The 17,092-nt window shown below is 44.2% G+C and overlaps 1 protein-coding gene across 2 annotated transcripts in view; it reads right to left on the bottom strand.

Moving 5' to 3' along the window:
• Window positions 1–4,088: 4,088 nt before the first annotated feature.
• Window positions 4,089–17,092, bottom strand: part of KIF3C (kinesin family member 3C) — a 35,511-nt gene continuing 22,507 nt past the window's right edge. The window contains exons 6-8 of one of the 2 annotated variants that reach the window (XM_024764521.1): window positions 7,152–7,260; window positions 6,801–6,973; window positions 4,089–6,561 (exon numbers count right to left, since the gene is read on the bottom strand). In XM_024764521.1, coding sequence (XP_024620289.1) covers window positions 6,468–6,561; window positions 6,801–6,973; window positions 7,152–7,260 — 376 coding nt within the window. In that variant the 3' untranslated portion in view covers window positions 4,089–6,467. The remainder of the gene's footprint in view (window positions 6,562–6,800; window positions 6,974–7,151; window positions 7,261–17,092) is intronic. The other variant, XM_024764522.1, reaches the window with a different exon arrangement.

Below are 17,092 nucleotides of genomic sequence, written 5' to 3'. Positions count from 1 at the left end.
ACTACTGAGCCCGTGAGCCACAACTACTGAGCCTGCATGCCACAACTACTGAAGCGTGCGTGCCTAGAGGCCATGCTCCGCAACAAGAGAAGCCACTGCAACGAGAAGCCCGTACACCGCAACAGAGTAGCGCCGCTCACCGTAGCTAGAGAAAGCCCACACGCAGCAACAAAGACCCAATGCAGACAAAAATAAATAAATAAATGAATTTAAAAAAAAAAAGGCACTTCAATAACTAACTAAATAAATAAATGGTCAAACTTAACATCACCAGTAATAGGTCAAAGCCATGTCATCATGTTCCACCTAATGGGATACAGTAAAAGGACGACAGCATCACTTCTGTGCGTCACCTGAATCTAATCATGGGAGACGTCAGACAAACCTGAATCGAGGGACAGTCTACAAATTAACTGGCCTGTAATGTTAAAGAATATTAAAGGCGGCATAAAGGTCAAGAATGGACTGAGGAATTCTTCTAGATAGGAGACTAAAGAGACATGATAACTAAATACAACACATGATCCTGGATTGAATCCTTTTGCTATAAAGGTCATTCTAGGGTCAGTGGGCAAAACTTAAACGAGGTCTATGGGCTAAGAGTACATCATGGTAATTCTTAATGTGATACCCACAACTTTTCTGTGAGTTTTAAATTATTTTTTAAAAACCAAATAAAATAAACACACAACAAAAAACATAACCAGTGTGTCTAGCAAATAAGTCCTTATGCTCTCCAGGCCCAGCTTGCACACCATTTGTGTGACTTCCTGGAAATCACTTTCTTTTTCTGGGTCTACTTTTTCTTATTGCAAAATGGGAGCTTTGGATGTTAACAAATAATCCCTTTGGTTTTCTAGACCAAACAAGGTAGCAGCCTCCCCCGGGCCAGTTGTAAAGAAAGGACTTGTGGTTGAACACAGGGGCTCTGAGTTGCCCTCCAGTGGCTCTGTGCCCTCTGCCTCTACCACCCTTGAGGGCAGTCCTGGTGTTTACACAAGCAGGTGGCCCCAGTGCCAGTGCTTGAAGGGCAGGCCCAAAGGAATATGACACAAAATCACAAATGGCTGCAACTAAGATTCTCATACTTGAGTGAGTGTTCACTGGAATCACCTTCAGGTTCCTGGCAAATCCCATTTCACATGCAGATTCCCGGCAAGTCCCCCCTAACACTGACTTAAACCCCTGGGAGTTTGTCTGGCACCATTAGAAGTCTAGAAGTGATGCAGCAGCGCAAACCCTGCCAGGGACTCGGGACTCACGGCCTCTCCACTCCATCAACCTTTACGTGTTATGCTTGTTGCCTCAGGATTGCAATATGGCTGCTGCTCTTTGAACAAGCCTGACATACTCTCACCCATGAAGTTTGCATTTGCTTTCCCTCTCCTGAAGTCCACTTCCTTACCTCCTTCAGGACTTTGCTCCAATGTCATCTTCTTAGTAAGTGACTAATAAGGGGGTGACTACAACCCCCCAATCCCTTTCCATCACCACCACCATCAGTACCTAGAACTCCCCGTCTCCCTTCTCTGCTTTATTTTTCTTGGCCATTCACATTGTCATCTGACCCTGCAATAGTTTTTTTTTGTTTAATGTTTTTCTCCCCACCCTAAAATTAAGCACTGTGAAGACAGGGGCTTCTGTCTGTTCTATTCACTGCTGTATTCCCAGCACTTAGAACAGTACTTGGAATATACGGGTAACAGGTGCTCAGTAAATATTTGTTCAATGAAAGAATGTACTTCAGGAGGTGCATTTGAATTCTGGGCAGGAAGAGGATATGGGAAGAGGAGAAATGGGTGATATCTATAATAGGAAAAGCAAAAACATTTCCAGAAATCCCTAGCCAACTTCTACTTGCATCTCCTCAGCCAAAACCATGCCCCATGGCCACCCACTGGTGCAAGGGAGTCTGGGAATATGAGTATTTTTAGTTGGGTGCACTGCCCTCCTTGAACAAAATTATTTTGTAAGTAAGGAGGAAGGGAAAAATGGATATTGGAAAGGCAACTTGCAGTGTCCACCTCATGGATCTATCCTGGATCTAATAAAGCAGAACCTCTGAGGGTGGTATTTTTGGTGCAGGTGATCTGTTATAAGAAAAATGGCCAGAAAGAAAGGATGAGCCCAGAGCAAATTTTTCTTAAGCCATCCTGGGTGGTGAATACACTGGCTGTGAACATCTGCTTTGTTGACTTCCCAGAGCACACTCCACCCCAACTGCTACCCCCATCAACTTTTTTGAGGAATACCTTTATTTCCACCATCACCACCCCATGTACACATGGGTACTGCAGTAGGATTCTTGGAGGTCTTGTTCATATATCATGTTCCCACCCATCTAACCCAAACCACTGAATTGGAATCACATCCCCATGAAGTTGGCACTGGGACTTCTAAGTCTCTCCGAATGACTGAGTCACGTAAACAGAGAGCTGCTGGCAGGCGTATATTCTAAGTCACAGACTGGAGCAGCTGAGGAAACAGCATGAACTCCACACAGAAAGTACAGTGAGATAGAGAGGGTCTTTGTGGGGTCTGAGTCCCTGGCACTAGGTCGTTCCTGAGAACTGGTTCTGTCCTTGCCCATGGTGTCCACAGCATGCTTCTGTGTCCTTACTTCGTTCAGGCCAACTTAAGCGAATCTTTAGTAGTGGCCAAGAGTTCTAACTAACACACACCCAGACCTAGGCATCTGAAAACAGAAAGAAGTAACTCTGGAGGTCAGGTGCCCAGGCTTGGAGGAAGAAGAGAAATACCGCAGTTGCCATATTGACAAGCAAGGGGACCCCAGCCAAGGGTGAGTTCCAGCCCCCTGGCTGGTCCGTGGAACTCTAGAACCGCCTATCTCAGCCACACAAGTGAGCCCACGGCTAACGGGAGGAATGAGTGGTATTAAAATAGGACCTCAAGGTTAAGGGTGATTAAGGGTGATTTGGTTTTATTCCCACCACTCTGCCCTTCTGTCCCTGGCTTGCACTACTTGTAGAACATGTAGGTGCCTATCAGTCCTGAGGCGCAGGTGCACTAGAGGCACAGAATCAAAAAATACAGGCTTTAGAGTCTGGAAGTCCAGCTTCATCACTAGCCCTACGTCTTTAGCCAAGTTAGTTAATTTCCCTAAATTTCATCAGTAAACCAGTGACAACCATTCCCACCTGGGAGGATTAAACGACTATGGGTGTGTAAAGTACCTAACAACACCTGGCAAATCCCTCAAGCAGCAGAGCCCTGGAACCCCTTTGGATCTCAGGGCTGGAGCTGACACAGAGGCAGGAGGCCCCTCCAGGAGAAGCGTCAGTGCCACAATGGGCACGCGGCCATGCCCTGCACACCAGGCTAACCGCAGTGCTCTCCCAGGAGTCAGGGCCTCGTGTTTGTTTGTTTGTTTTGGCCGCAGCACGCAGCTTGTGGGATCTTAGTTCCCTGACCAGGGATCGAACCAGGACCCCTGGCAGTGGAAGCGCCGAGTCCTAACAACTGGACTGCCAGGGAATTCCTTGGGCTTCGTGTTTTTTAGCAGCAACTACTTCTCATTTCCTGTAAGACTTCCACGCTACAGGGAGCCGACAACTAGAACCCAGAGGGAGGGAAAGAGGCCCTGGGAAGACAGGATAAGGGGAAGCTAGTCTTGAATTCTTTTAATTCAGCACCTACCATGTGCCAGTCATATCGATGCGCTTTACACACATTATTGCCTGTTTTAATCTCTCTTGGCTGATAAACGGAGGAGCAGAAGGGGCACAGCTGTTAAATGATATTGACAGCTAATCTGGACAGGCAGTTCTGAAATCTGCTAATAGCTCAGAATTAACTGGGAGGGGACCACTAGCTTAGAACACGAACAGCTGCTGCCATAGCTCGGGCACAGACTTCAGACCGGAGCCTGAGCCCTGCCCCCTCCGCCCTGATGCTCAGACGGAGCCCCTTTTATTAAGCAGCCAGTTCTTTTCCCAGGTGCTGATCACTGCAGCTGGGCTCCAAATACTCTTGAACCCCTCTTGGAAAAAACAAGGAAGAGAGAGAAGGGAGAACATAAAAAGAGAAGTAGAAAGAGTCAGAGGGAAGAGAAGGCAGGCAACCAACTCTGTAACGATACTCATTCCTTTATTATCGACTGCGTTAATTAGAACAGGGCTGGAGCCTGCAGGTTGCTGGCAGCACTGAGCTGCAGGTGCATTTCGGCTCAACAGAGAGATCTCATCCTAAGCCAGGAAGACAGAGGGTCATGTCTTATATATATATTTATATATTACATATGTCCTGTATCGTCATATGTATAGAGTGACAAGAATGGGCCACAGCATTGTTAACTGTTGTCCTAAATAAAGACCTAGCAACAGACACGGAAATTTGGTCCTAATCGAGACCCTTACTTTGTCAACCAAGTGTTTGATACATCAAAAGGAAAAGAAGAGAGAGAGAGACAGAGAGACTGAGACCCAGCCACCCCGGTGGCCCCGTTCCCAGCGTATCTTACACTGAGTGTCGAGTGTCCCCCGTGGAGGTAAACACACACACAAACACGCACACACATACACACGTACACAAAACTGCAGGCAGGAGCTCCTCCTCTGACCACACCTTGGGCCCAGCCCTCAGACTGGGGGTGAAGAAGTTGGGTATATTGTGCTATAAGACTGTGAGGGTCAAGTGACCAGACAATGCGGAGTCGATGTGTCCAGGTGATGAACGGGGCTAACACGTGCGGCTTCATCCACAAATGAGAAAGAGGTCAGTGGGAGAGGCTGCTCAGCGCAGGACTGGAGGTCCCTCTGTGCCCAGGCCCCCTGGGAAATTTCTACACACTGGTCTTGTCCCAGCCACAGCCGAAGCTCTGATCTGAATCCTGAGTCTCAAATAATCTCCTGGGCTCTGATGAGAAATGTTATTTCCTTGAAGGACAGAAGCGAGTGGCAACTGAGTGGCCCAGCTACCTGGTCCCGTAGTTACAGCAGCGATGACAGCATCACTGAATTAAACTAAACCATAGCTTGGTCCTTAGAGCAGAACTTGAACTGTGCAAGAAGCTTTCAGTTCCTGACAGAAAGAGAAAAACCAGGTAGTCGGCCCCTACCGCCACCTCCCACGCCCCCAATTTCATGTCAGTTTCATGCCTTTCCCCCAGTGACAAAACTCCTCATGTTCTAGGAACTGGAGACTCCATTATCAGGTCGTTTTGAAATCCCAAACCACATGTTTTCATTCATGATTACCTCTTTACCCTTCCACTAAAATATACAATTAAAAGGTAAGTCAATGAAAATTAATCTCTCTTTTTTTTGGTAGAAATTTACTCGAGATACCTGGAGACATACCGGGTTGTCACAAAGGAAAGTGAGGAGTACTTCCCTAGGGACCAATTTGCACAATGCTGAAGAAAGGGTCAGTCTTGTCAACAAAACAGTGCCCAACAAACGTGATTCAGAAACAGGGGTAACAGGCAGAGTTGGCAGGTTGCGCCTGGGCCTCCATCTCCTGTGCTCAGTGAGGGGGAAAAGCAACAGATTCTGTGGTACCTTTGTTTAGCCAGAGGGAGAAGGATACTGATGCCTTCCACTGTGAACGGGGATCCAGGCAGCTGCAAGGAAAATGATGAAAGCAGGAAGGAGCAGCATCTGGAAGATGGGGAGCTGGCCTGATTGCTTGTCGGCCAAGGTTAGTTCTCCGAGGGGACAGAAACAAAGGGCCGTCCCTCGATGACTGTCCACATTGTCTCTATTACTGTTCCATTTCCTGAAGGTCCCAAGCAGGCAGCAACCGGTGGGTTCACAATTCGCATCCACGGGTTGGGAAGGTGGGCAGGAAGCAGAGTTTGGGAAGCCACGAGTTCTTGCCAAAGCTGAAAAGCATGGACCGTGTGGCTGAGGTCACTGGAGTCCTTGAGAAGGAGCCCAAGAAACCGAAAGAGGTTGTTTGCGACCCAGAAAGTGGAGAGCGGTCTCTGTCCACCGGAAGCACAGGCTCAACACCGCCAGGATGGACGTCTCTTGGCCTCGGTGGACACCTAGCATTTTTCTAGTCCCAGAAAGTGCTCAGGAGCTGCTTACCGGCAGTGCAGGAGGAGATGGAAGATTACGGAGCGCGCTGGGTAGGAAAAGCACTCTCTTCTCAGGCCCTGCCGCCCTCCCTTCTGGGGGCAACTGACAGGGAGGAGCATGAGGTCTGATTGGGGCGGGGGGTCTAAAGTCAGGAGACGAGGAGGCTGTGCGGCGACCATGGCAAGCTCAGGCGAGGGCACCTCTCCCAGAAGAACTGAGCTCCACGAATAAATAACATTAATTAAATAAAGGAGGCTAAGAGCCAGCAGAGGCACGGTCTGCCAGATTCTCGCCCCGCACACATAGGCACATGCGCACACACGCACGCACGCACGCACGCACGCACACCGAGCGTCAGGCGAGATGATCCAGGGTTGGCTGCCCCGTCCCTGGGGTCTGGGGGATGGGCAGCCCGACTGAAGGTTGTCACTCGTGGTCTAGCGCTGTCGTGGGGAGCAGAGCAGCGGAGGCCAGCGAGGCGTGTGCAATGGAAGGTGGAGGCCGCTGAGGACTCTGGCACCTGCAGGGGAAGGGGATGAGGTGGGCGAGAGCGGAGGGTGGGGAAGTGCAGGAAACAGAAAAGTGAGGACTTTTCTTTCCCTCATCCTCTCGCTGTAGGAAGTTGGCTCCCACAGCCCCAGTTTTCACTCTCCCTTCATGCCCTTTGGGTACAACCCAAACCCTCCTCAGCCTCAACCAGCCCATGGGGTTACCATGCCTTCTAAGTCTACTGCCCACTCTGACCGTGATGGTACTGACCAGGATCTGGACTTTCGGACTTTAGATGTGGAAGGTCTTTCCAGAAAGCTGTCCAACCGCATGAGTCTCTCCATGTGTAATGCACGGGGGTCTTGTTCTTGATCGTGAGAGAATTCCATCTCAAAGACCGCTGGAGGGGACACATCCAGCTCCAGAAACATGATGTTCTCGGCCTGTGGCGGGAATATCAGGCCAGACGTGAGCACTGGCCCCGACGCCTGCATCTTCTGGGCACTTGGGAAATAGCGGGAGTAGCAAGGGTGATGAGGCAGGTAGAGGAAGCAGAGGTTGTGAGCATCACCTCCCTTGGGCGCTCTCTCCCCTCCCCCCTTCTACTTCCCAGCTTCTTACCCTATACCTGGGGTGTGACCCCATTGCCATGGCAACCCGAGCATACTGGCTGATAGGCCTCTTGTAGCCCACTGCAGATGTTGGCCGCTTCTTCATTTGGCTGTTACTGCTGTAGGGAAGAGGCTATATTTAAATCTATTTCCTCCGAACACAAAGGGAAAATGATATCATGATGGGTTAAGCACCATTCAGGTAGTCAGTAGGCCCTGCAGACTGCAGGTTCTGGAATTTTCTTTTCTTTGCTCTAATACAACCTGACAACTCAAAATAGTATAACACAAGGAGACACATACTTCTCCACTCTCGTTGCTTCAATTATTTTCCACAGTGAAAAGGTTTGACTAAAGGCTGGAAAAAAGAAAGGAAATCCAATCTTATTTTTAGCTGTCAGACTCGTAGACTGACTTCACACACTATATAAAACCATCAATTAGTGGTTCTGCTTTTCATTTTCCTTCATAGGATTTAACACAATAAAATGATTAGAAACTCAGGCTTGAACTGCAGGTGTTCCAAACTAGCCAAAACAATCTTGAAAAATAACAAAAGTAGAGGATTCACATTTCCACATTTCCCAGTTTCAAAACTTATTTCAAAGCTATAGTAATCAAGGCTGTGTGATACTGGCAGAAGGACCGACATATGGACCAATGGAATAGAATTGAGAATCTAGAAATAAACCCTCATATTGGGTGGGCCAAAAAGTTGGTTCAGGTTTTTCCATAAGATGTTACTGAAAAAGCCGAACGAACTCTTTGGCCAGCCCAATATTTTCGGTCAATTGATTCTCTATAAGGGTACCAAGACCATTCAACAGGGAGTGAACAGTCTCTTCAGCAAATGCTACAGGGACAACTGGATATCCACACACAAGAAAATGAAGTTGGACCCTTCCCTTGTACCATATATAAAAAACTAACTCAAAATTAATCATAGACTTAAATGTAGGAGCTAAAACTATAAAACTCTTAGAATAAAACAAAGGAGTAAATCTTCATGACCTTAGATTAGGCAATGGTTTCTTAGATATGACATCAAAAGCCCAAGCAACCAAAGAAAAAATAAATAGGACTTCATTGAAAACTAAAAACTTCTGTGCTTCAAGGGACATCATAAAAAAAGTGAAATAACAATCTTCAAAATGGGAGAAATTACTTGCAACTCATAAATGTGATAAAGGACTTGTATCTAGAATATATAAGTAACACTTACAAATTAAGAATAAAAAGACAAATAACCCTGTTTAAAAATGGACAAAGGAAAAAAAAAAAAAAATGGACAAAGGATCTGGGCAGCCATTTCTCCAAAGAAAATATACAAATGGCCAATAAGCACAAGGAAAGCTCAACATTATTAGTCATTATGGAAATGTGAATCGAAACCATAATGAGATACCACTTCACAGCCACTAGGATGACTATAATCAAAGAAGACAGAAAAGAGCACATGTTGGTGAAGATATAGAGAAATCGGAAACTTCATGCATTGTTGGGAATATAAAATGATGCAGTCACTTTGGAAACGGTTTGGCAGTTTTCAAAAAGGTAAACATAGAGTTGCCATGTGACCTAGTACTTCCACTACTAGATACATATAATCAAGAGAATTGAAATCACGCCCACACAAAAACTTGTATATAAATGTTCATAGAAGCATTATTCATAAAAGCCAAAAAGTAGAAATAACCCCAATGACCATTGACTTATGAATAAATAAACAAAATGTGGAATGTCATAGAATGGAATATTATTTGGCAACAAAAAGGAATGAGGACTGATGCATGCTACAAGGTGGATGAAACTTGAAAATATTTTGCCAAGTGAAAGAAGGCAGACACCAAAGACCACATGTGATATGATTCCATTTATATCAGGTATCTGGAATGGGCAAGTCCGTAGTGACAGAAAGTAGATTGATGGTTTCCTAGGGATGGGGACACTGGGGAGAATGAGGAGTGACAGCTAATGGGTTTGGGGTTTCTTTCTGGAGTGATGAAAATGTTCTGGAATTAGATAGTGGTAATGTTATACAACTCTGTGAATATACTAAAATCCACTGAATTATACCCTTTAAAATGGTGAATTTTATGATATGTGAATTACATCTCAATAAAGGTATCATTTATAAAACATACAAAACTCAGGCTTGGCTTTTTTTGTTTGTTTTTTTGGCTGTGTATCGTGGTCTGCAGGATCTCAGTTCCCCGACCAGGGACTGAGTGCTGAAGGCACTGAACCCTAACCACTAGACCACCAGGGAACTCCCAGGCTTGGCTTTTAAAAAGTGCATATTCTTTGACCCAAATTCCCAGTCCTAGGAATTTCCCTAAGGAAATAATCAGAGATAGGGACAATTTATAAGCAGAGATGTTTGCTGCAATATTATTTACAAATGCAAACAATCAGAAACAACCCAAATGTGCACCAATAGGGACCAGTTTATTATTCAGCCAAGTGAAGGAATAGTATGTAGTCATTTAAATTGTCTTATGGCTCTGTGTAGACATGAAAAGGTTTCCACAACATATTAAATAAAAAAGCAGATAAAAAGATGACTTTTTTTGTTTTGTTTTTATAGGAGTGTGTGTACGTGCGTGGATGCTTAGAAAAAAGTGTGGATATTCAACAAAATGTTAACAATGATTGTCTTTGGATGGAGTGATTACGGGTGATTTTTATTACCTTTATGCCTTTCTGCAATATCTAAATTTTTTACAATGTATTGTTAATCTTATATCTAATAAATTATTTCAAATACTCAGAAAAGCATGGAAAATAATATATATCTGTTCGCCTATCATCCAGCATTGTCAAATCTTAACATTTTATTATACTTAACACCAAATCTTCAAGAAATAAAATGTAGACACAGTTCTTAAGACTCCATCACTTTCCTTCTCCAGAATTAATCACTCTCTTGAGTTTTGTGTTTATCAATGTCAGGCATATTTTTATACTTATTTATATATGTGGCTATTCATAAACAATATATATGGTATCTGTATGCCTACTTCTCAGTTTTATACTGTGTGGTATACATACTATATTGTTTTGTGTCCAACAAACATGTCTTTTATATTTATCCATGCTGCTCTAGATTAGATGATTAAAGTTTAACTATATTGACTATCTTAAGGTTTCAATATAGCATTTTATATATGTTATATATATATTTATGTTTTTTTATATATTCTCTTGTTGATAGACATCTAGGTCAATTCCTTTTTCTCTCTCCCTTTCTTTTCTTTTCTCTCTTTTTTTTCTCTCTCTCCCTTTCTATTTAACACAGTGCTGTTGTGAAGAGTTCTGTGTAGGTATCTTGAAGTACATATTCAAGTTTCCCTGGGGTATATATACCCAGGACTGGAATGGTTCCGATGTGCATTTTCAGCTTTACCAAATTGCCAAATTTCTTTTCAAAGTGGCTCTATACCGACGAGAAAGTTCCCGTTGCTCTATATCCTGGCCAGCTCATGGTATGTTAAGACTTTTTACTCTCAGCAACTTAATGAGCGTGAGGTATTGTATTATTCAAAACAAAGATAGGAAAGAGAACAAGTTATTTCCGCTAAAAACCATACTGCAGGCTTTGGAGTGAGGTAGATCTGAGTTCGAACGTTGGCTCTACCCCTTACAACTTTGTTACCTTGGGAAGCGGCTTAGTATCTCTGAGCCTCAGATATCTCATCGATATCCTACAGAATTGCTGAGATTAAACAAGATAAGCACTTAGCACAGTACACCGCAAGGGCTCAACACGTGGCAGCTGTGATGATTATTAATTCTCAATTCCACTTGTTAATTTCAAACAGGGATACAGATGAGCAACGAAAAAAGCCAAAAGGCAGACAGAAAACAGAAGAGAAGAAACAGGCTGAGTAATTCAGAGATAGGACGTTCTGTCCTTGAATAGGAGAACAAGCCGTGCAGGCGCCGACGGAACAGTGCCCGCCTTCTGCCACAGAGAGTAACAAGAACCACATTCCCAGGGTTTTTTTTTACCAAGTGTATATAAAAGAGTGCTGGATCCCACTTAGGGTCCCCGCCGACCCCTCTTCATAGATGAAAACAAGGAAGATGAGGCTGTAGAAGCCCCAGCTGGTTCTGCTGCTATAGACCCTCTGGAAGGTGGGCGGGCTGTGCATGTGGAGAGTGGCAGCACCGGGGGAGGGGAGCGGGAAAATCAGTAAAATAACAACTTATCATTTATAAGGTGCATCTGTGCATCCCATTTGAACTTTACAACCTCCTGAGGTGCAGGCAGGGCAGACAAGGAGATGAGGCTCAGAAAAGCGAAAGCGCCTTTGTGTCCAAGATCGTACAATTAGGAAGAGACTCGGAATGGATTCTTCCTAAATACTCTTTTTAGGATGCCACGCTGTCTTTCAGGAGCGCACACAGAACAGCCTGGGCCTGAGTGTGCCTTGAAGGCTGCAGGCTCTGGGAACAGCACAGGGGGACAGGGCTGGGTGAGCAGAGCAGTGGATCAGGGTGAATTGGCAGCCTGACCCAATAAAGATGCCAGGGCTATTCTGGGTGGCAGGTGGGAAGAAGGGGGTGGGGGAGGGGAGTCTGTAATTGGGACACCAAGCTTCCCATCTACTCTCTCCTCTGCCTCAGGCCTACTTTCCATGATTGATCCGTCTGTAGTAAGCAGGTTGTGGCTGACAGCCTAGAGTGGAGGCCTGGCCCTGCGAGTATCCACCCCTCTTGAAAGAAACCCACAACAGCTATCCTGTGCGTCGTAATCCTCAGAGTTCTCTTACGACCCTCCCTCCACATAGCTTCTATCACGAGATTATATATATTTTCCTCTTAATATTAAAAAGTTCTCTCTCAGTCCCATCTCAGAGGCTGACCCCAATCTCATTACCAGCTCTGTCTGCTCACCACCTTTCTCCCCTCCTGTTCTGAAAGCCGGCAGCCAGCATCATAGGGTGTGTTTTCCTTCTCGGTCCTTTACAAGCACCTGACACAGCAAATCTGACTTTTCTCCGTGATTGGATCCCTCCTTCCCTGCAAGTGAGCTGTCCACCTTGTAGCATCCCCCTGCATGTCTTAAATCCCACTCTTCTCAGTTCCCCTTCACACAGCACACGGCCTGCCTGGGCAGGCAAAAACTTCTCCCTGTTTCAGATTCTTTTTCAGCTGTCACAGGCCTGTGAATGAATCTAGGGACGCAACTCAGAGCTGAGCATGTTCTGGCTGAGGTAAACTTTGCCTCTGTAAGGAAACCAGTTTAACTTTCTATCCTGATTCTATTTAGAGCAAGGAATGCTCTGCTCTCTCTCTCTCTAAATTTGGAGGCAGCCTGATTTAAAGATCAAAATCTAGAACAAAAGCAACAAACCAAACTGTCCTTCTATGGCACTTGTAAGGCATGATGGCAAATTGGTTTCTCTGGAGTGCCCACAATTATCATACTGGCTTACTGGTACTATTGCAGCCATTTATGGATCATCTTCTCTGTGCCAGGTACTGGCCTGGAACACCCTCCACCCCACCTCCAACACGCACCACACACACTATCTCACTTCAATCTTGATAATCCTGCAGGGATTTTTTTTTTTTTTAATCCCGACTTTTATCTGAACTTGGGTTCAGAGAGGTTAAGAAAAACCTTCTCAAGGCAGAGCAGGGACTAGAATTCAGAACGTTCTAAATCCAAAATCCAGTCTCTTTCTACTGCACCATGATACTTTGAAAAGAATCTAGGATAGCAGGGATTGCAAAAGGCAAGTGGCTAAAGTTACAAATAGAATTTTGTGAACTGTAAACCATGGGCTACAGACGTTGCCAAATATGCAACCCTTAGAAGACAGTTTTGTATAAACACAATTAAAAATAAGGTCCATGATGAGTAACCAAAAATAAAAGGTCATATTGGTAAAATAGTCGTGGTTAGAGCTGGCTGCAGAAATGTGTTTTGCAAAGTAACTTTAACACAAAAGCGTTTGCGATTGTGGAAGGGACCTCACCTGAAGTTACTGTGCCTTAACTAGCAGTGGCCTAGAGATAGCGGAGAAAAAAGAAAAAGGGATAGACATCCAGAATAAGTTGATACAGAGTGTGTTTCAAGAGCTCCCCGACAATAACTCCTTGTTTTAAAGAGAGGCTCGGGGAAGAGTGTGTAGGGTAAATGCTTGCAGCTAGCGGAAGAGGGGAAACATTTTTCCAACAAAGGCTTTCTAGAGGGACGGTATGACTTTAGGTAATTTCTTTCCAACAATGCCTTTTTCCTCTCCTTTTGAGCAGCCTTCAGTGTTCTAATCCCCAACACACCACAGGCCAAACTGAAGCAAAATATTCCACACTTGAATTGAGCAAATGGGACAATGCCTTGATGAGTTAAATATGCTTTGGGAAGAAAGAGGTTTTTCAGCCCTGATTAAGTTATGTTGCAAACAGTGGGACCCAATCCTCCCAGAGAGGCAGCTTGTTCTACAGTCTCAGTCCACAGGGCTCCCTGAAATGCGGGAAGCTGCGTCCAAGGACCTGCCCACCCTCAGCCTTCCGCTGTGAAAGGAGGGGCTTGGGGCAAAAGATCTCAGAGATCCAGGCCAGTGATTCTTATGCTGTGATGCTACCCTGGGGCTGTCTGTTGCTGAGTCACTATCACGCTTGGGAATTCCAATTAGGAGGGAATTGTGTTTACTTTATTTTAACCACCAACTGCTGCTATACAAAAGTAATTTTTTAAAAAATGAATTTATTGAGATTGAATTTATTTAAAAATGAATTTATTGAGCTGTCAGAGCTTGAGGATTTTTGGCTGCACCGTGTGGCATGTGGGATCTTAGTTCCCACACCAGGGATCAAACCCGTGCCCTCTGCAGTGGAAGCCTGGAGTCTTAACCACTGGACCGCCAGGGAAGTCCCAGTAGAAAGTAATTTTAAAAATTTGTTTAAAAAAAAAAAAATTTGTTTTGTATAAAAACTTCCTAGATCTATTATTACTTTTCTTTTTTTTTTGTAATTTATTTATTTATTTATCTATTTTTGGCTGTGTTGGGTCTTCGTTGCTGCGTGTGGGCTTTCTCTAGTTGTGGCAAGCGGGGGCTACTCTTCTTTGTAGTACGTGGACTTCTCATTGTGGTGGCTCCTCTTGTTGCGGAGCACGGGCTCTAGGCGAGCGGGCTTCAGTAGTTGTGGCATACGGACTCAGTACTTGTGCTCGCGGGCTCTAGAGCACAGGCTCAGTAGCTGTGGCGCACGGGCTCAGTTGTTCCGCGGCATGTGGGATCTTCCCAGACCAGGGCTCAAACTCGTGTCCTCTGCATTGGCAGGTGGATTCTTAACCACTGCACCGTCAGGGATGCCCTATTATTACTTTTCTTTTGTATTTTTGTGATTTTTTTTTTTTAAGTTCTGAGATAAATATTATTTATTGCAGTTATCAGACAATGGACAAGTGACATTAGGAAAAAGAAAATAATCTGTAGTAGTAATTCAGAATAGCATGTAGTTGACTACCTGGTATTTATTAATGTCTTTTTGAAGTAATTTATTTATTGGAATTTTTCTTAAAGAAATCTATAATACCTGTTTATATCAACCGTATTTAAGCACAGTGGAGAACACTGGGATGTCACAATTGCCTTAATACCTTTGACCCTTTACCCAGATATATTTTGATATTTTCTACACAAAATATATACTCTCTGTATTCTGAGGAGGTACATATATATTCTGTATAAAACAGCATGTTTAAGTTGTGAATATACTTAACCATAATTTTGAAAAAGCTTGTAAATGTATTTACATCCTTACAATTTTAATATAAAATTTTAAGGGAACACAGTCGATTTGGGATCCAGTTAGAAGCACTGCTAATAGAGATGTACAAATGCAGGCTGGGGAGCAACTGTGTGCAGATTTAAGTCAAAGGGGTATGTATGTCGAGACCAGTTCTTCCTGAAGAGTTATGGGAAAGAAAACACTATAGCGTAAGCTAAAGCCCACTGCCTGCTTTGAGCCCGTTTTTTTTTTGGTTTGTTTTTTTGCTTGTTTATTTGTTTCTTTGTTGTTTTGGCCTCCTCGTGGCACGCGGGATCTTAATTCCCTGACTAGGAATGAAACCTGTGCTCCCTGCAGTGCAAGTGTGGAATCCCAACCACTGGACCGCCAGGGAATTACCCACAAGCAGCTTTTGAGGAAAGAGCCGAATTCTTAGGCTTCCTAATGGCAAAGAAAACACTGAATCTTTCTCTCTTTGCGTTACTTTCCAAGAGCAAGAAGGATGGTGGGGGGAATCAGAAGAGAAGGGAAAGGTGGGAAAAGAACATCACAGGCAACTCCCTCCGCCCAGAAAGGTTCTGGTTCTGAGGCCTAGAAAAGAACATGTAAAGAGCACAAATTCTCCTTTAAAGCAAAGAGAGGGATAAGAGGCTAGGAAAGGCAATAGCTCAACAGTGAGCAAAGATACCAATCTATATTTTGGAGGACTTCTTTCTTTTTTTTTTTTTTTTTTTTTTTTTTTTTTTTTTTTTTTTTTTTTTTTTTGACTTCTTTCTTTTTAAAAGTTGTTACGGGGCTCCCCGGGGGGCGCAGTGGTTGAGAGTCCCCCTGCCGATGCAGGGGACACGGGTTCATGCCCCGGTCCGGGAAGATCCCACATGCCGCGGAGCGGCTGGGCCCGTGAGCCATGGCCGCTGAGCCTGCGCGTCCGGAGCCTGTGCTCCGCAACGGGAGAGGCCACAACAGTGAGAGGCCTGCGTACCACAAAAAGAAAAAGAAAAAAGTTGTTACTGGTATCTACTCTAAAAATTATTTAACATGTGCTATTTTAAGATAGCTGTTTTATTTTTAAAAGTCTGTGAATGGTTTTTCAGTGTATGCAAACCATTTTATTTTTTGCAAAAAAAAGAGAAAGAAGTTATTTAAAAGGTTTTTTAATTTAAAACTTATTCGAGTAAAAGGAAGAAACTAAACTTAAAAAAAAAAACAGAACAAAGAATGGAAATTCATAAACGTTAAGCAGAAAGCTTATCTTAGCTTCAGGCAAAGCACCCACCACGCTTTGGAGTCTGGATCATGTGCTTAGGGGGTCAAGTAAAAACTGCAGGGACAATGTTTTGAGAAATGAATAAACGCCTCTGAAGCATGAAATTTTCAAAACTCAAATCAAGATCCATTCTCAGCTCCAGATTAAAGGAGATGGAAGAGGCATGACAATTAAATGCAATGCACCATCACAGGTGAGCCGGTGGGGGAATTGCTGTAAAGGACATTATTGAGGTAACAGAATTTCCTGAATTTAATCACTGTACTGTGGTTATGTAAGAGAATGTCCTCACTCTTAGGAAATATGGGTAAAGGGTTGACTGTCTGCAACTTAATCTCAAATGGTTGACGGGAGGGGATTAATAAAGCAAGGTGTGGCAAGATGCTAACAGCCGGGGAGTTTGGGTGAAGGGCATGTGGGAATTCTTTGTACTATTCTTGCTTTTCGAAATTAAAAATTTTTTAAAAACACACGACTTCTCAGAGTGTCTCTCATCCCATCTCTATCCAATGTAAAGAAATTCCTCCACCTACAAACTTTAAACTCAAGAACTCTGTAAGCACAAAATAACTCTACAAAGCAGAAGCCTCACCAGCGTCTTCCTCCAGCAGATGGTGCTGGAGTAGTAGTTTTTGAACCTAGCTTCCTGCAGAATCAGCTGGAAGCCTTGAAAAAAATTTTTCTTAAGCCCTGGGATCCACGCAAGACCCTTTAAATCAGACCCTCTGGAGCCCAGCTCACAGGTGATTCTAGTTGCAGCCAGGGTGGAGAACTTCTGCATTAGATGACGTACTACTGCAGACCTCCACTTAGATTGGAAAGGTGGATTTAAATCCAAACTGATGCCATTGAAAAGTCCTTTACTCATGAACTTGCCACTTACAAACTTCTGTAGTGTTGCCTTGCGTAGGATCGGCCCTTCAGAAAGTAGACAAATT

The sequence above is a fragment of the Neophocaena asiaeorientalis genome, unplaced genomic scaffold (genome assembly GCF_003031525.2).
Source record: "Neophocaena asiaeorientalis asiaeorientalis breed wild unplaced genomic scaffold, Neophocaena_asiaeorientalis_V1.1 scaffold345, whole genome shotgun sequence".
In the NCBI taxonomy this organism is placed as follows: Eukaryota; Metazoa; Chordata; class Mammalia; order Artiodactyla; family Phocoenidae; genus Neophocaena; species Neophocaena asiaeorientalis.
The sequence above is the reverse complement of the archived record's forward strand: the minus strand, read 5'-3'. Positions and strand labels throughout refer to the sequence as shown.